The sequence below is a fragment of the Osmerus eperlanus genome, chromosome 5 (assembly GCF_963692335.1).
Source record: "Osmerus eperlanus chromosome 5, fOsmEpe2.1, whole genome shotgun sequence".
Taxonomy (NCBI): Eukaryota; Metazoa; Chordata; class Actinopteri; order Osmeriformes; family Osmeridae; genus Osmerus; species Osmerus eperlanus.
In genome coordinates, this window is record NC_085022.1 from 20,069,309 (window position 1) to 20,088,027 (window position 18,719).

Below are 18,719 nucleotides of genomic sequence, written 5' to 3' on the forward strand. Positions count from 1 at the left end.
TTTTTTGCATCAAGTCTTGATCAAGTGATGTGTGCATCGAACCTACAAAGCCAGATGGTGGTGCTGGCGCCCTCTCCTTAGAGACTTTTCTGGAAAACAGTGCATCGTTGTATTTGTCCGTCTGCGATTTTTAATAATTCAAATTTCTAGAGAGTGTCACTGATGTGAGAGAATTGGAATAGTTTAATCATTTGCAGAATGAGCAAAAGTTCTACGTAAGTTAAATTGATTGTGAGAGTGCACGGAGGAGAATTGAGTGTGTACGTTTAACTGTGGCTAGATAAGAGTTTATCCCTGAATTACCAGACAGATGGCTGAGGACTAATGGAACTGACAGCTTGTGGGTCGGGGTGGTGGAAGGGTTTTCACTGTTGTGGAAGTGGATGTGCACCAGTGACTGCTGGACGGGCATCTGGAGTACAGGAGCGGTGGGAGGTGGAGCGGCCTGATGGGAGGTATCAGGAGCTGTGTCTCCGCCCACGGCCCCCCGCCTTCTCACAGAACAACCACTGATGGTGTAAGCAGGTGGAGCCCGTCTGGATAGATCTCGTAGACTCGGTAGATAGAACATATCCTTTCACAGTTTTCAGAGAAGAGTAAAATATCTTTCAACAGACTTTTTAAGATACTTTTTTTTTGGGTGGGGGGGGGGTGGAGTTCTTTTGTTGTGTTTTGGGATGATGAGCTTAGCGAAGATGCTTTAACGTTGAGGGTGCGCCCATCTGCGTCAGTAGTGAAATGAGCAGGTTGCATGCTGCTCATTGTTGCAACTATTGTTGCAACTACTTTGTCATGTCGTCAAGACTACAACAGAATTGTGATGTTGAACTCTTTCATTGGAACACAAGCAGAGATTTGGCAGGTGTGCCCCAGTGACATCAGCACTCTGAACAAACGCCGGGCATCCAAGAGACTTCTGAAGAGGAAATCTAAAGGAGAGAAAAAGGGAGTCCTCGGATTGATCAGGAAACCAAAAAAAAAGGAGAAACAAATCTGCAGAATATAATTCTGGTTCAGTGGAGACCAAAAACGTTATTGGTCCTTGTAAGAGAACATTACTACTCCAGATGGAATCATGGAATCTGCACTGAACCACTGAGCACTTTCAGTATGGAGTGAGCTCATCTTGTGTTCCATAGTTTCTGCTTCAGGAGGGCACAACGGCAGGCACCATGCCATACCACGACGAAGAGTACCCTGGCCAGTCTCTCTGCCAGTCTGTGGTGCTCTTCTGCTGCAAGGGGATGATCGAAGTCATCATGGTCCTACTCTTCTTCTGGCTGCTCATCCAGGTGTTGTTCACCAAACAACTAGAAGGTAAAGCCCCCTCACATCTTCTTTTAGGTGACAGAAATAGCATAGATGTGATGTGATTCTGCTAGATCGTGCAGTGGCAACGACAATCCTTATCTGTGCGTCTGTTGTAAATGTTGCCATTGTCCACTTTTGTCCAGTTCACCTTCAGGTTCTCCTTATCGTTGGCCTGGTGGTGTTCTGCCTCTGTCTGATCCTGGGCTGTGTCCTGTGCATGAGGATGAGTGAAGTTTGGCCCCACCAAGATAAAGAGCTTGTGACAGCAGTCCTGGTTGAGCCGGTCGCCTTTCCGACGGCGACCGCCGCGGTCCGGGAGCAGTACGAGGATCTGGACGTGGACGTCCAGGAGTTCCCCTCCACCTTCAGCAGCCCGACGGCCTCCAACGACAACTTCATCAGCACGCCCTACTCCCCCCGCTCTCCAGCCTCGGAGATCAAGGAACACCCCAAGTCTTACTCCCCCCTGCGGCGCCTCAGCACCCCCTGCCTCTCCTCCCCCGTCTACAGACCCATGACCCAGGGCCGGGCCTCCTTCGGCTCCCTCCCCAGGCTCGGGGTGCTGTCGAGGACGCGCAGGGCGCCGGAGCGCCGCTGCAGCGCGACGGGGCATCACGCTCGCGACGGCTCTCCGTACAGCGAGCGCAGCAGACTCACCAGCACCTGTTCTTCCTCCGTGCCTGAGGGGCCCATCCCCCTGGCCACGCTGCACTACGGGTCCAGCTGCAGGCAGCCAGGCCCCAGCCTGGACTTCAGTATGGCCTTCTCTCCAGAGCACGGCACCCTCACTGTCAGTGTGCTGGGCATCACCCGGGCCTCCCACAGGCTGGAGGAGGTGTCTGTGCTGGGTAGCCTGGCCCCTATGTGCCCCTGCCCGGTGCAGGCCGCGGTCCGGCCCAGCCTCAGCAGGGAGCTCTACGCCCTGGGTCTGGTGCTGAACGTGGGCTGTGTGGAGGAGCTCCAGCGCTGCGTGCTCAGGCTGGCCGTGTACACGCGCCATCCCCCCAGTGTGAGGGGCTCCCCTCTGGGGGAACTGGAGGTGCAGTGCGGGGGGAAGAACTGGCATCCAGATCGTCCCCTGCATGTCACTGAGGAGCTTAGTCCAAACAAGTGGAAGCTTAAAAAGGTACTTGACGTGGATTGACGCATGTGTAGAGGAAAACACTTTTTTTTTTATATAGTTTTTTTTACCAAAGACAGAAATCAGTTGAAATTGGGGTAATGTGCTGGAAAGAGGGTTATCTTACAGAGAGAAGACAGCATCTAAATGAGTGTTTGTCATTTCATGTGTAGCATATCAAAGTGAAGGGCATGATCTTTTTAGCGATAGGGATCATAGAAACGGCTAAGCTTCCTTTACAAATGCTGCTTTTGGTTCATGTGGAAAAACATTGCCCGAAATGAGATCATCGTAATTACACCTCTCTCTCTCTCTCTCTCTCTCTCTCTCTCTCTCTCTCTCTCTCTCTCATTCTCTCTCTCTCTCTCTGGTGAATTTGTACCCTTTGACCCCAGAGCCTGACCTCCCAGGATGCATCGACAGGCCGAGGAGGAAGCAGCACGCCACAGCCCCTCGGTCAACTCTTCATTCTGCTCCAGTACCAAACTCTAGGCCACCGCATCAAGGCCATGGTGCTGAGAGCTGACAACCTCGTCAAGCTCACACATGGCTCACTATCACCAGGTAGGACCCTTACCTAGGGCTGACCCGCTACAGAGGATATCCATGGTGCCTACAGACCACAGCGTGTAGGGTGATTGTGCAAGCTGCGTGGGCTGTCCTGAGCTTTGCTTTTTAGGGGCAGAGGTATGTAGTAAGCCCTAATGTTTGCTTTTAATGTTTTGGGATTAAAGCGTGTCTTACTGGATGTGAATGCGGCTGGAGATCATCCCTTTTTTAATAACATTGTGGTTTTAATCCCTCACTCGCTACTTCAATCCTCCAGACAATGTTCCAATCCCCTCCAACACTGAATGATCTAACAGAGCCTGTCTTGGTAGTGTCAGACTGACTAGGTTGTTTCCTATTTGTCCATTGACGCGAGAAGCTTGGTACAGATGCAAAAATACGTTTGATTCGATAGGCAGAGAGTATGTTAAACCCGTTTCTTCTGTACATTAGGTTGATGGTAGGTCAGTAATCCTCCAAGCCTTCCTATCTGCAACTGAATGTGTTGTACTGTGTGTCTTCACCTCCACACAGACTACCAGGTGGTCGTGAACCTGCGCCAGGAGGGAGTTGTGATTAGCACAAGGGAGACTAAGGGGGTAGGTGGGGCAAACACAGTGTGGAACTCCCCTTTCCTGTTCGAGCTGCCTCCTGGAGATGTCAATCAACTTCCTCTCCAGTTGGAATTCATTGTCACGCAGGTGGGAACCGCTTTTGGCGCTACCTTCAGCAAAGGAAATATGTATTACCTTACAAAAGATTCCCCTGAATACATCCAGAAATCACAACACCCCTTCCCTGTTCTATTGTGACAGAACCAAACCCATTCAAAGAGCACGGTGCTTGGACGCGTCCTGATTGGTCCTGAGGCCTCCGAGGGAGGTCGAAGCCACTGGAGGGACATGTGCAGCCAGGGACAGGTGGAGAGGGCACGGTGGCACACCGTCCAACCGGAGGTGACTGACTCCGGCAGCCAATCAGGCCCCAGTACTCTAAATTTGAAACCAACTGGGATCTGATGAAAGGAATTATATTCTCTTGTGAGTCTGGTTGACTCCTCCACATGTATCTCTGTACACAAATACATGTATTATCGGCTTTGATCTGTAATAAACCATTTGTTCCATCATTGTTTTCCACACACTTCCACGTTTAATGACAAGTACCATTTATTTCTTCTGTATTCATGTACAAACGCATCACACTCATGACAAGGGTCAGTTGATTGATGTTCACATGGATTAGTCTGGAAAAATGTTTGATTAGTCTCTGATTTGTCTCCACAAACAAGTGCATAATAGGAATCATCAGCAAGCATAGCATTACCCTCCACACAAAGCTGGCCCAAGGTGTTCGATGTTGAGGCTGTGTGTACTGTCTTCACAGTATAGTATTATCACAGCTATCAGTACCCGCTCTCCCCCTGTGAGATGCAACAAGTAACTTGCACCCCCACCCCTTCTACCCCTCCTCCTCCTCCTCTTCGTCAGGACTAGAACAGATCTCCACCTGTCGAGCCAGATAAATTCCATCTCCACAGAGGAGGGGTATCCCAGCCCCCACGTGGTCTTCCTGGGTAGGGTCTGACAGTCTGGGCACCCTGGCCTCTGGTTTCCTCTCAGCATGCTGGGGTGCTGCGGTACGCAGGCCCTGGATCTGCTGCTGGAACCTTAGCTTGGCTAGGTCAACAAAAAATACAAAAGGAATCAAATCCTAAAGGAAGGAATCAAATCCCATGAGCTACGGAATCATGTAGTGCCTGTTGATTTGATGGGCAAAGTAACAGGAAAGGTGCCACACAAGCAAGACTAAAAGAACAGGAGTTATGAACTGGAGAAATATTCAATCGGTTAAGTCAAATCTCTTATTGCTTAAAGATTTTGTTTATATCATGCTGTGTCATTAGGACTTGGTTAAAGTAGGGATGTTTCTCTCGTGGAAAAGCCCCTGTTCAGGGTGTCTTAATGCCCAAAGCTCGTTCCAGAAGAGTAGAAGTAAAACTAAGAGCAGAAAACCCAGATCAAGAGAATATAAATTAATCTACTAGACGACTGGTGATTGTACCCGATTAAGTCACACTTTCACCTTTGAGGAGATTCTCATTTTTTTCTTTCAGATTGCGGATTTCCATGCTCATTGCTGACATCTGGCAAGACAAAATGGTTGTTTTTAGGCCGATGGGTTATCTTGTCTTATTTACCAGTAGGTTTTAATAGGGATCTCCCTTGAGATGTTCGTTTGAAGGATGTTTAGCATGGCCATAATGTAGGATGGCGGCTAACTGCATGTTTGGTGCAAGCTAGTGGTTGGTATGTCCTGGAATGCTATCTGGGTAGTCAGATGTTGTGCATCTGAGCTCTTGACCAGATCGTTCAGTTTCTTAGATAAAATTCTGATTAGTTTCTCAGTGGAGCATCGTATGTGAGATTAACTCAATGCTGTATCCTGAATCCCTTCCCCTATATACTCTTGATTAAGACAGAGACTGGAATTAGGGCAGTCTGCACAAATTTGCTTATATGTATATATGTGTGCAATCCTGATTGGTCCAAGGGGCCCAGAGCGTTAATTTCAGTACTTAATCTGAAGAAGTGTCATGATCATGCCTGTTAACATCATTATGATCTTGGGGGAGGGGTGTGTGTGTGTGTGTGTGTGTGTGAAGATTCATTGGCCATTGAGCCTCCTGTGTTAGAAAGCAGAGAGATTACAGAGAGGGGTTATACGATGATGTCAGTGGTAGGGGGTGAGACCAGGAAGACATCTGACCATATGTGCTTTGTTGTGGAGCTCGTCCCTCAGACAAGCCATCTCCTTCTGCTCCTCCTGCTCTCCCTCCTTCCTGTCTCGGCAGTCCACCTCCTCCCTCCGCTCCTGCTCCGTCAGCCCCGGCTTCAGTCCTGCCCCCTGCTGGTGGCCCCCGTCCCTCAACGGCTCCTGCTGCGTCTTCCTCTGGCCGTGCAGAGTTTCTACCGCATTCTGCCGAAGCAAGGAAGCGAGTGGGATAGATTCGCGTCGTCTGGAACAGGTCTACGTTGACCTTTTCCGAGCACGTCGACGCGAACCCATCCCATCTCGCAAATCTCAGTGGAAATGAGTCGCGACGTGTCTGCTCTGTCCTTTACCTTGATGACTGTGGACTGCTGCGTGCGCCCGTCGCTCGGATCTCCAGCCGAAAGGTCACAGGTCGGCCCCTGCAGCTCGCGCTCTTTAAACAGGGTCTTTAGCTAGAACACACACACGCGCACCAAATGTTTGATCATATTTCCCACAGTTTTGTGGGAAATATGTTTTGAGTGTGTTTTCAGTTGGGTTTTTAAAAATCATTCTACCTGCTCGGTAACCAGTCTTCTCTGTTTCTCCTGGTCCACAATATCCAGAGTAGCCGTTTTCTCCTCTTTTTCCCCCTTCCTCTTCCTGTCGAGAGGAGGCTTCCCTTCTTTACTCTGTGGAGAAGGAGGCGATACCAAACGCTTACAATCTTTCAGTGTAACCAACGTCACAGCATCAGAGTTGTGAAGAGCGCTATGAGGACCTGGTGAAGTTGGCGCAGCGACTGCAGCCTCTGGACCGCTTGGTCTCTGTCCTTCTCCAGCTGACTGGCTTGTCTCCTGCTCTCTGAGATCACATGAACACACACAGCACCGGAGGGGAAAGCCTCTCAACCATGGATGGGATTCAGGATCGATATGTACTTGTTGTTTTAAGTCAGTTGAGGGATTCAATGTCGATTCAGATGCTTTGTGAGTGTTTAATAAGTAACGCCTTCACTCTGTAGAGCAGAGCGTGAAGGAAAGAACAGCTATATGGAGAGACTGACCTTCCAGCTGGGACCGAAGTGCGTTCAGGACGTCCTCTTGGCTCTCACCGCTGTGACCTTCTGCATCCTGGTCCTTCTGTGTAACAAGCTGGATGTCCATGCAAAAAATATTATAAAGTAGATTTTAAAGTAGATTTCTGTACTACAAACCTAGTTGTCAATGATTGCGTGAATTTACAAGATCAGTACATCAGTTCATAGAAACAAATAGTTTGAAAAAAGAAAAAGAAAACATTTTTAATTTTAGAAGGATGGGATGATGAGTAAATGTAATTAAAGGAGATCTTTAATATGATGACTTTTACCTTCAGCTCAAGTGCAGAGATCTTAATTTGTGCCTCTGTTCTCTCTGCATCTCTCAGTCTCTCCAGACTCCTCAAGCTATGCTCCCTGCCACAGAAAACAAAACACACACATTAAAACGTCAGTTGGACATCTGGAACACATCTGGAACACACTACTTAAGTCAACGCTTCAGCCAGTTAGCTCTGATAAGAAGTCCGCAGGGAAGGCATACATACTTTTCCCTAAGTTCCTGCTCTCTCTCGGTCAGTTCCAGATCCAGCCTCTGAACTTCACTAATTTGCTGGTTCATCTAGTCATGGGATGTATAACAACAGATGATGTGTGATGTAGTAAAGGGACTGTATCCTTCCTAAACATCTCTGTCCAGTAGTCCAGGAGTCCTGTACCTGGCCTCTGGCTGACTGAAGCTCCTGGTGTTGCTCCTCCAGCTCACTGTCTCTGTCCCGCAGCATGTCCCATACCTTCTGCAGCTCCACCTTCACCAGGCCCAGCTCCCCATCCACCTCCTCCAGGGAAACCTGCTGTGCGCGCGCAAACAATGCATGACAGTGTGTATGCCACACACCAACATGGCTGCACACACACCAACATGGTTGTGTGTGTGCAGAGACCAAATTGTTTAAGTGGGGTCAGATGGCTGAGCGGTTAGGGGATCGGGCTATTACTCAGAAGGTTGCCGGTTCAATTTCCGGCCGTGTAAAATGACGTTGTTGCCTCGGGCAAGGCATTTCACCCTACTTGCCTCGGGGGGAATGTCCCTGTACTTACTGTAAGTCGCTCTGGATAAGAGTGTCTGCTAAATGACAAAAATATTAATGTAAATGTAGTGATCTGACAGACCTTTGGGCTGGTACTGGGTCCCGAGGGCCTCCGGTCCAGAGTGACGGGCTGTGTCACTGTCTCTGGTGGTACACTAAGTTAGACAAAACAAATCAAAGAAGTAAGTTTTCATGCAATTCTTAAAGATGTATTAATGCAGATGAAAATACAACATCCACACATTAATGTAAACTCACTCCATCTCTGTTCCTATGTCCACAGTCTCCCCACCTACGGACATAGGGATGCAGAAAGGAGGTTTATCGCCCCCTAGTGTTTTTTGACTGCACTAAATCTCTCAAGGGGTCATTACAGGAGTTGCATATGCTCACTAAGTACCAGGTTGATGATAATCACACCGAGGATGTCTTAGACATGGCATGATAATGTTACCTTTCCCTCTCCCTTTGAGTCTGTGCAGCAGACCTTGGCTCCTGCTCGCCTCCAGCTCTAACTGCTGTTTACAGGCGTCCAACTCCAGCCTCAGCAGAGAAGACGTCTCCTTCTGCGGGATAAGAAAGACACATATGGATCATGGCAAATTTGCTCCTGTAATCCAGATGAACACAGTCTAATCCCATGAGCGTCTATGCAGACAAAAGTGGATGGAAATGAGGGAACAGCTGGGAGGGAAGGCCAGCACCTTGACTCTGGACAGATCTGCCTCCGAATCAGCTCTGTTCTGGAGAAGGGTCTGGATCTGATCCCTGGGGAGGAAAGCACCTCATGACTGGTGAACTGTCACAGAAAAACAAAGATTTTTTTGTTTGTTTTCGCACACTTGCCTGTCTTTCTGGCTCTCTGTCTTAAGCCTCTCAACCTCTGCAGTTAGTTGAGAAGCCTCCTTTTGCAACTGTAACGCAAGATATTAGATAGATCAATTGTTCCATGGCCACTGTCCACGAAAAGGATCTAATAGTAAACAGTGTGCTTTTATGTGTTTCATTACGATGGGTTCTTAACAGCCTTACTGCATCCCCGGGGCTGTTCTGCTTGAGGCTCTCTAACTCCCCCTGTGTGGACTGCAACCTCAAAGCAACCTCCTGCCATTTGTCACTCCAGTGAGAGACCACACCCCTCAGCTCCGCCATGGACTGGGCTGTCTCTGCCGCCATTCTCTGCCGCTCCACCTCCTTCTCCTGCAGCTCCTGCTGCCTCGCACGAAGCTCCGCCTCCAGGCACTGGCCGCGGTCCCGCAGAGTGTGGTTGTCTGACTCGAGGGCCTCCTGGAATTCTCTGATGAGAAACGCCTTGTTGTTTTCATTGCAATACCAGCGAGCCACAGGTCGTTTGTAGTACAGTCACATTGTCCACTCCTGTTTGATGTTCCTCATCACTTACCTGAGCTGGTCACACCTCCTCCTCACTTCCTCCAGTTCTTCCTGCCCCTCCTGATGAAGAGTATTCAGCAACTCCTCCTTTTCTCCAATCAGCTGTGAGCGCTCTGTCTCCAGTGCTGCAATCTGATTGGTGTGAATCACATGCTCAGCCTCCAGTTCATGCTGCTGTATCCGTGTAGTTTCAAGCTTCTGTTTCACCATCTCAAGCTCAATTGTGAGCTTCTCGTTAACCTGGAGTGCAATGAGATGGGAACATGGGTAAAGGCCACCACAATGGAGATGAACATCCAAAAACAATGCATGTGTCACGATTAAAACGTCTTCACCATTGATTGCTCTCACCTCTCTGACAGAGTGCAGCTCTTCTGTCAACAAGAGGGTCTCCTGTCCCTGCTTGCAGGTGCTGGCCTTGGCCTCAGCCAGCTCATCATGGAGCTCACACACCTGGTCAGTGAAACCTTCTCTTCCTCGCTGGGCCCTTTCCAGCTGCAGATCCAGACCCTGGGCCTTCTGATGCAGGTCTGCCTTCTCCTGCAGCAGTCGATCTTTGTCCGACAGTGCCCCAGACAGCTTGGCCTTCAGGTCCTCCACGCTGTCCTCCAGCCTCAGCAAGTTGGTGGACAGGAGGTCTCTCTCCTGGGACGGGTTTGGGAGAGGGAGAGACTGGTCATGACAGGAAGTCGTGTAAGATGGAGGATATCATGTTTCAGTTCAGGATAATGGCTGAGGTAACTCACCAGGCTAGCCTGGCCCAGCTTGCAGCGAGCCTCGCTCAGCTGGTCCTGAAGTTCGCTGTGGGACTGAATGGTGTGACTCAGTCTTTGATTTATCTCTTCAGTTTGACTCAACACTGTTAGCTGAGTCTAGGACGGTAGAAGAGAGGTGTGGAAGGAGCAAAACGTTACTAGCAAAATGTGAGTTTGACCGATATTCTCCTTTGTCATGAAAGAACAGACCTCTTTAGAAGAGTGGAGTTGCTGGACAGCCTGGTCTCTCTCTGCCTCCAGTGACTCTGCCCTCTCCTCTGCCTCTTTCAGGGCCTCCTTCAATCGGATCAGCTCTTTTTCGGCCTTCTGCTTCCCCTACATGTTCATAATATCAATGTCATAATTATCAACAACATTGGAATGTTCTGCATTTTCATATTGGAAGAAACTAAGCTTCAAGATTTCTGTTGTTGGGCTACCTGTCTGTAAAAGTCTTCTTGAGTCACAGGTAATGTACTGCTAAGAGATCTAGGATTTTTCTGGATGGAGGCAGACTGGATGTTGCCGCCTCTCTCTAGAGTCGACCTCATTTTCAACATGTCCATCTCCAGCTGCAAGACCCTTAATCATGGTCGTAAATCGTATTAACAACAAACTTCCTGGGCTCTGTATTAGATCATCAGCAAGTCTCCTACGTCACGACGACACACCAGCATCAAACAGTATTAATGCTCACTTGTCTTGCAGTTCTCCACGTCGCCGGCTTTCCTCAAACCGGGACAGCTCAGCTGCGTCCTTCTCCTGTTCAAGAGCGCTCACTGCCTCTGCCAGCTGCTGGGGGAAGAAGCAAGCAGGGGGTGAGACGAGGCTGTGTCACACACACACACACACACACACACACACACACACACACACACACACACACACACACACACACACACAGCAAAGACAACCAGCCAAGAGGAATAAAGAGGTGGAAGACGAATCTAGGTGCTCTAAGGGTATTCTTCTACCTTGTGTTTTATATCCAGAAGTTGCGCTGCGGTTGTGCTGTGGTGTAGGTGTGTGTCTTTGGATTTCAACAGGTCCGTCTGGCTGTCTAATCGTTCGTGAGCCTCCCGCAACCGCTGCACCAGCTCTGCCCGCCGAAAGCCGCTCTCAGTCAGGGCAGCCCGCAGCTCAGATCCTGGAGAGGGGGACAGGGAACGCGGAGCACCCTCTGGAGCCATGCGGGACATCGACTGCCATCTTCTCATCCCTGGCTCATTCTGCCTGAAGCCACCATTGCCAGTGCTGGGACAGAATGAAACATTTGTTTGGACACATTGTTCATTATGAAGTGTGATGAAAACACTGAAAAAGCATTTTCGCTCACCTGGTGCTGAGTTTGGACAGGAAGCCTGCTCCAGAGACACTAGCCACATTGTACCATGCTGAGGACTGAGGAGGAACACAGAAATACAATTTGAAATGGCTCTTAATTTTCTCTCAAGTCAAGATAATCTGCCTATTTGCCATTACCTGAGATTTAAAGTGAGACTTGCTGTCCCACATGTCCAGGTCAGAGAGGGAGAGTGGACTTGAGGCTCGGAGTGAAGGTCTAAGGGTTTTGGCGATTCCACCCAAATCCCAGTCGTCACTGTTCTTTCTAGGGGAAAGCCTCCAGCCCTCACCGTCCCACACTTCCATCCCCGCTGGCTCTGCCCACAAGGACAATGACACGTTTTTTTGTTTTTTCTTTTTACAAAAGTGACAGCTAAGAGTGTACGACTATTCATAGAAGACTTTCCTTGGCTGTGTCAGTGTTTGTTTACTGGATCTTCTCTATTAACTTCCAACAAAGCCCTGACAGTTATCACACTCTGGCTCTGTTCCACAAGCTTTGTCACGCAACCTCTTCAGCAACACATACACATCCACGAACTAACGAGAATGAACATGGACATTTCACTCTAATACACAATCTTAAAAACATCAGCAGTTGTTAAGAATCATCGATAAGTTACGGATTTGTCTACGGATTTCAAAGAAGCAGCAAGATGCATGAGAAAAGCCACTAAAAAGAAGCTGCTTGCCTCCTACCTTCCTGCTTAAGCCCTCTTCTGTTCCCTCAGAATGCCCACTTGCACTGTTACTAATCAAGTCTGCTGTGATTGCAGGAGCAAGCTGTTGAGTATGCACCCCTTAAAGTATCCATGGTAACCAGCACACACAGGACGCTGTGGGTGTGCGAAGTCCAACCCTTGCTAGATACTCTCCACATGACCTCACTGGCTCATTATGTACTGTAATACAAGTGTTTGTTGCTTCTTGTTGTTTTCACAACAGCTCAGCCATTCAAACGAATTAGCTTCCCTCGTATTATACTGTATTTTGATTAATGGAAGGGTATTTGTGTTTTAAATCACGTTTATAAATGTTAGAAAAGCAGTCACTTGTTAATATCCTTGTCCTCCAAAGAACGACAGACATGCTGGTGGTTGATAATATTGTAAGGGAGTGACATAAATGATGACTAGACCATACTTTCACCAATACACAGCTATCTGCCAAGCCTCCACAGCTATATGAGAAATACCACATGCCCGAAGGTCCAAAATAACACTTGTTCCCCATTTATATCATTACAAACCATGTGTGCCAACAACATCCCCTGCTTTTGACTATTTCAGTGTGTTAGTCTAGTTATATGGTCCTAATCAGAAGTGAGTTTCGTTTTTTCACATGTTGAATTAATTAGAATTGGTCTTCATTCTATGTGTGCATCTACCCTAATACCTAAAAATAGAGAGTCTCATGACTTAACTATTTCAACCAAAACACCAATTTTGAAGTTTGAATGGAGAGGGGAGGAAACGGAAGTCGATTGTTTTTAGCATTCACTACTGTACTGATGCGAAGTTAGCAAGCTCACAGCTGGAAGACGCAAATATTTACTTAATAGTCCGATTGAATAATATTATTGGGTTTTATTTTAAAGGATCTGCTAGAAATAATAGCTAAAAAGGTATGTGCGTTTCTTAACAGTACTGCAGCCAATACTGTCTATTGCCATTAGCTACGTCAAAGTGGTGACTGGTTGAGATGCCATGATGCCTGTTAGTCGCTAGCCTGCTTGAATTAGCTGGTTATAGCTACCGAACTCAACATACTATTGTAGCTAGGCTACCTTGTTAATAGCTACGATAAAGGTCTGCCAATTGTTCTCTTAAATATACTGAGTAATTTCAAGGATGGTTTTCCTGTTTATTCCGTCATTTTTGATAGCGATCATGTCATTAAGTGTAGCCTATTCAGTTAATGTGTTCTACTGGTAGCTTTTTTGTCAATACTACAAGTACCTAGTTAACCAGTTAGCAATGCAAGTAACCTTAGTTTTCTAGTTAATTATTATCTTGTCCTGAACCATTGTGTTTCTCCCCCAGGACAGAATGGCGGCAGATTGGTTGGGAAGTTTAGTGTCAATAAACTGTGGTACAACTCTGGGAGTGTACCAAGGAGAAGTTTCATCTGTGGACCAGAGCAGCCAGACCATCTCTCTAAAACAGCCTTTCCACAATGGTGTCAAGTGTCCTGTACCTGAAGTCACTTTCAGGTAAAGAACAGTCAATGTCTTGCCTTATTTGATTAGTAATTAAAGTGTAATGTGCATACTGTTTTTGATCAACTGCGCTGGATGGATGGCGTTTCAGAGTTTAAATGAGCTTTTTGTGTTTGCCAATTGCAGTGCTATGGACATTAAGGAACTAAAGATTTTGGACATCCGGAATGGTCAAGATGGGTGGAGTGGCAGGGGAGGAGGTCAGACCAACAGTGTTCCTATCGCAGTCCCACTCAAAGGTGACCCCAGGACCCAGGAAAGGCTGATCTCTCCCCAGCAGCAGTGTTCTAAAAGCTATGGAGATCCTCATCTCAACGTGCCAGGCCAGCCCAAGGGATTCCGACGGAGACACAACTCCTGTAAGTATAAACAGTGTGCTGCCCGCGACTGTCACAATACTAACCGCTGCTGTTTCAACCAGTTGGAACTTTGGAAACGTTTTATCGTCCTGTCGCAGGGTCGTCAAGTAGCCGAGGAGTAAACCAAGTCACACCTAAGAAGAATGGCGTGAAGAACGGAGGCGGGGGGGGTCCGATGAAGCAAAGGGACGATGAGTGTTTCGGGGACGGCATGGAAGAGAGGTTGGACACGGACTTTGACTTTGAGGGGAACTTGGCGCTGTTTGACAAAGCGGCCGTGTTCTCACAAATAGACACGTCGGAGCGACGGGGCAATGGAACGCGGTCGCGAGGCACGCCAGGGGAGCAGACTCCCTCTCGGTATCGCCACGACGAAAACATCCTGGAGGCAAAACCCATTGTTTACAGGCAGATCGACGTCCCTCAGCCCGGGGCCAAAGAGTACTGCACCGGTGAGTGACTCACACGGACACGTGAGCATTCTTCCCAGGATAACTATGTACACCAGGGTGTCCTGCAGAAAATGTGTTTGTTAGGTGGTAGGGTGGGGGTTGCCGGTGGAGTGGGAAGGAGGAGGGGGGGCGGGCGTTCTGCAGAGAAAGTAGACTGGCGTTGGTCAGGGTTTGGAATGGAAGAGAGAAAACAGGACAACGGCGGATATCGCTATAAATAAAAAAAACTAAAACGACGACGTAGTTAGGCGGAAGGCGTGTGTTGCTTAGACGGCCGCCTTAACTGAAAAAGGCCTGTTTGAAACCCTGTACACCATCCCTTATCCATACAACCAGAGTAATCGTCTCTCTTCCTCTGTGCAGACTCAGGGCTGGTGGTGCCCAGTGTATCTTATGAGCTGCACAAGCGTCTGCTGTTGGTAGCTGAGCGACATGGTCTCTCCTTGGAGCGGAGACTGGAGATGACTGGTGTGTGTACCAGCCAAATGGCGCTGACTTTGCTGGGAGGCCCCAACAGGTGAGTCTGGTCTAGTTGGGTCTAGTCTGGTCTAGTGTGGTCTAGTCTGGTCTACTCTGGTCTACTCTGGTCTAGTCTAGTCTGGTCTAGTCCAAAGGACAGGGCACTGCACCATGCACATAGTCCATTACATATTGCAGATGGTTTATTTATTTGAAACCATTTTGCATATCGTACTTCCTCCCATTCATTTGAGAAAGCCCAACGGATTACGAAAGTATGCCTGCTTTTGTATTGGATCACTTGCAGACTAACCCCCAAGAATGTGCACCAGCGGCCCACTGTGGCCCTGCTGTGTGGCCCTCATGTGCAAGGAGCCCAGGGCATCAGCTGTGGCCGCCACTTGGCCAACCACGAGGTGGAGGTCATCCTCTTCCTGCCCAACTTTGTCAAGATGCTGGACTCTGTTACCAGCGAGCTCACCCTCTTCAGCAAAACGGAGGGCAAGCAGGTGTCCAGTATCAAAGGTATTTGATGTCAAATTTACTGTAACAGTAGCAGAGTTGGTTTATTGCAGGGATGCTATCTGGTTTTCTGGGGTGTGTTAGAGTTTTGGCGGGGGTGGGAATCTTTCTTGAGATTCTGTTTGTTTCTTTTCTGCAGACCTACCAGACAGCCCAGTGGACCTCATCATCAACTGCCTGGACTGTCACGACAACACATTCCTAATGGACCAGCCGTGGTACAGGGCTGCTGCAGATTGGGCCAACCAGAACCGAGCCCCAGTGCTCAGCATAGACCCTCCAGTCAGTGGGCAGGGCCAGGCAGTGGAAGCCAAATGGTCCCTCTCCCTGGGCCTTCCCCTCCCCCTGGCCGAGGGGGCAGGCAGGGTTTACCTCTGTGACATCGGTGTCCCTCGCCAGGTGTTTCAGGAAGTGGGGATCAAGTACCATTCTCCGTTTGGGTGCAAGTTTGTCATTCCATTACACTCAGCATAACTGGACTGCTGGAACAACACAGACTAACACGTTGACCCTTCCTGACCATTTGGGTTCTGGGGATTTTTTTTTTTAAACACAGAACAAGCCTTCAATTCCGGTATATTATTGTGTTTTGATCGTTCATGTTTAGGTATTCTGATTGCAGCTGCGGGGTGCACTGGAATGTGTTACAAAGAGTGTTACAGATGGGATACAACACTTTTTGGTTCAGATCGGATGAGAGCATTGAGTTTGTATCATCCAGGACTCATTGGATGAGAGCATTGAGTTTGTATCATCCAGGACTCATTGGATGAGAGCATTGAGTTTGTATCATCCAGGACTCATTGGATGAGAGCATTGAGTTTGTATCATCCCGGACTCATTGGATGAGAGCATTGAGTTTGTATCATCCAAGATCAAATCTATATTTTTCCTTACATTTCTTTTCATTTGAGTCTGCTCAGCATGTAAACAGTTGAGGATGTTTTCATTGTGACAGATTATTTTAGTGGCATGGGCAGGTAAGGTTTTTTTCCTGAAAATAACTACTTTTAATTGAGCTGTGACTGAGCCTGCCGCTTGAGCTGTGACTTGAGAGATTTCAAGAGTTTGTTCAGACAGTACAGGATATGTGGTGACCCATTGATGGGCCTTTTGCAAACACAATCATCCTGCAGAAATGTAACGGTGAGATATGTAAATTGGTGTAAATTAAATTACACCTGTATTGAAGGCTGATATATATATATTAAATAGACTATTTTATCAATGGAACTATGAATGTAGTATGTGTTTAAAGATGAATAATCAGATTTTTCAATTTTTTATTGGTCCTTTCGATTTACAGTTTTTTAGTCTAAGACCAAGTCTCGTCTTTGATCTCTGTCAGAGGAACATCCTTTGAAGTTATGAGAGCAGCACTGCTGCACAGAAGGAGGTCATGTGAGCAGACCGTTTCCTCGTTGGCAAAGCCAGTTAGTTTGCCTTATTTGTGTAACATCTTGAGAGCGTTGTGCATATTCATGCGCAGTTGATTTCTTACCAAAATACGGACTTGTTCAGTCCTTACATTGTAGAAGATTGCCTTCTCTGTGTGAAGGGCTTAGCTGTTTTGTGTGAATTGATTTGATTCTAGAGAACAGAAAAATCTTAGGACCCTCTGATTCTTCCATACGAGGACTGAAGGGTACATTCTTGTATTTGCTTGCTTGAATTGTAAATCCCCAAATGGTCACGGTTCTTGTCTGTAACATGCATTCATGTACATTTGGCCCAACTCAAGTTGAGAATGTGTTGCGCGAATCTTCACATGTTTCATCTTTTGTTGATGATACATTACTGATAGTATTTTCTGAAAATTTCAGGCTGAAGTATATTTTTTTAGTCTTTTGAAATGTTCAAATTGAAGGACTAAAATGCTGCTCAATTTTGCAGACAATTTGTTAATTTCACAGCAATTATTGAGGCATACCACTATTAATAGTGCTACCTGTCATTATCTCTTTTGTTTAACAGACGATTGTTGTAGTTATAATGTTATTTGGTTACATGACCCTTTGATATATACCACTGGATATTAGCAGACATGTCTGATATGTTAAACATTTTTATTTTCAAGGATTCATTCATTCTTTAAACATTTTGAAGATTTGGCACAATATTTTCTATCTGTTTTACATGTATTCTGAATAATACATGAGGCAAAGGAAAAAAAAATAATCTTAGGTTGATGTCAAAAATCTATTTTACAGATTAATTTGAATTATACTATTAGGCCATAGTAATCCGTTATAGGATCAGCATTCAAATGATCTTACTCAGTTTAATTTAGCTATTGTTAAAGTATGGCAGCGTTTTAAAGGTACAGTCTTCATCTGTGTTCCCTCCTACCTTATACAGACATAAACAAAGACAGAATTCACATATTCAGACAGCCATCATTGATTATTTTCAGAAGTTATTTGATACTTAGAATTCTATTTAAAAAAATATGTTTCTTTGTATGTGCCTGTAAGCAAGATGTTTACAGGACAGTTCTATGTGTCTGCAAGCAGGAACTTGATTGGAAGTTGTTGAATAATGTTGCTGCCTGGTTTGGGACCTTTTCATATCTGCTGGGTGCTTACAAGGTATTATGTGCATATATACTAGAGGACAGCGAAGCTAGATGCTTAATTGAGTATTACCAATTGTATGTACTTTCAGTATCGATGTTCATTTTTTATCATGATTCAATTTAGTTTAATTTGCCTTGTTGTCTCATGTTTTCTTAATGGCAGTGATAACCTTTTTGTGTGTTTTGGATTAATGTACTAATGTGAACATTATATCCTGGGTGTTGCAGCACTGTCTCCATAGACTTAATGAAGCCCTGTCTGAAACACCTCATTGGTGGGATGTGTTTACACGTTACTGACGCCACAGTCATTTAAAAAAAAATGTCAAATGGGTATGTGTGTGTTGGAGGGGATGGGGGTGTTGGCGAGAAACTTACTTTATTCAACATAAGAGACACCATTTAGAGAGAGAGAGAGAGAGAGAGAGAGAGAGAGAGAGAGAGAGAGAGAGAGAGAGAGAGAGAGAGAGAGAGAGAGAGAGAGAGAGAGAGAGAGAGAGAGAGAGAGAGAGAGAGAGAGAGAGAGAGAGAGAGAGAGAGAGAGAGAGAGAGAGAGAGAGAGAGAGAGAGAGAGAGAGAGAGAGAGAGAGAGAGAGAGAGAGAGAGAGAGAGAGAGAGAGAGAGAGAGAGAGAGAGAGAGAGAGAGAGAGAGAGAGAGAGACTCTAAAATACTTCAACCACCGGGGGGCAACAAAATCCAACCGTTTCATTTTCTTTAGTAAACAGACAATAGCGAGTGGCATTGCATTGGAAATTCTTAACTTCTTAAGAATCACTCA

At 46.8% G+C, this 18,719-nt stretch overlaps 5 protein-coding genes across 6 annotated transcripts in view; 3 read left to right on the forward strand and 2 right to left on the reverse strand.

The window, feature by feature from the left end:
* Positions 1–18,719, forward strand: part of LOC134021547 (cytochrome c oxidase subunit 5A, mitochondrial-like) — a 55,678-nt gene that overhangs the window by 11,551 nt on the left and 25,408 nt on the right. The window lies entirely within an intron of this gene.
* LOC134020574 (uncharacterized) lies at positions 974–4,098 on the forward strand. The gene is made up of 5 exons (XM_062460731.1): positions 974–1,317; positions 1,455–2,437; positions 2,827–2,995; positions 3,515–3,681; positions 3,796–4,098. The coding sequence occupies exons 1-5, from the start codon at positions 1,173–1,175 to the stop codon at positions 3,997–3,999; spliced, it is 1,668 nt and encodes a 555-aa protein (XP_062316715.1). The 5' UTR covers positions 974–1,172; the 3' UTR covers positions 4,000–4,098.
* On the reverse strand, positions 4,401–8,152 carry LOC134020575 (golgin subfamily A member 6-like protein 7). 2 transcript variants are annotated; one of them, XM_062460734.1, is made up of 11 exons: positions 8,123–8,152; positions 7,947–8,019; positions 7,493–7,624; positions 7,322–7,395; positions 7,106–7,190; positions 6,801–6,888; positions 6,516–6,598; positions 6,313–6,426; positions 6,106–6,207; positions 5,750–5,959; positions 4,401–4,659 (listed from the first exon to the last, which is right to left on the reverse strand). In XM_062460734.1, exons 1-11 carry the CDS (start codon positions 8,125–8,127, stop codon positions 4,651–4,653), a joined length of 975 nt encoding a protein of 324 aa, XP_062316718.1. In that variant the 5' UTR covers positions 8,128–8,152; the 3' UTR covers positions 4,401–4,650. The 2 variants fall into 2 exon arrangements, with proteins under 2 accessions (XP_062316718.1, XP_062316716.1); XM_062460732.1 differs by having other exon boundaries at positions 7,493–7,627.
* LOC134020577 (myosin-10) lies at positions 8,626–12,168 on the reverse strand. The gene is made up of 12 exons (XM_062460735.1): positions 12,055–12,168; positions 11,494–11,672; positions 11,348–11,412; positions 10,986–11,265; positions 10,709–10,806; positions 10,452–10,593; positions 10,222–10,347; positions 10,003–10,128; positions 9,608–9,901; positions 9,267–9,496; positions 8,897–9,161; positions 8,626–8,778 (listed from the first exon to the last, which is right to left on the reverse strand). The coding sequence occupies exons 2-12, from the start codon at positions 11,659–11,661 to the stop codon at positions 8,650–8,652; spliced, it is 1,923 nt and encodes a 640-aa protein (XP_062316719.1). The 5' UTR covers positions 11,662–11,672; positions 12,055–12,168; the 3' UTR covers positions 8,626–8,649.
* edc3 (enhancer of mRNA decapping 3 homolog (S. cerevisiae)) lies at positions 12,837–18,363 on the forward strand. The gene is made up of 7 exons (XM_062462480.1): positions 12,837–12,979; positions 13,398–13,567; positions 13,700–13,932; positions 14,031–14,384; positions 14,748–14,901; positions 15,151–15,368; positions 15,505–18,363. The coding sequence occupies exons 2-7, from the start codon at positions 13,404–13,406 to the stop codon at positions 15,837–15,839; spliced, it is 1,458 nt and encodes a 485-aa protein (XP_062318464.1). The 5' UTR covers positions 12,837–12,979; positions 13,398–13,403; the 3' UTR covers positions 15,840–18,363.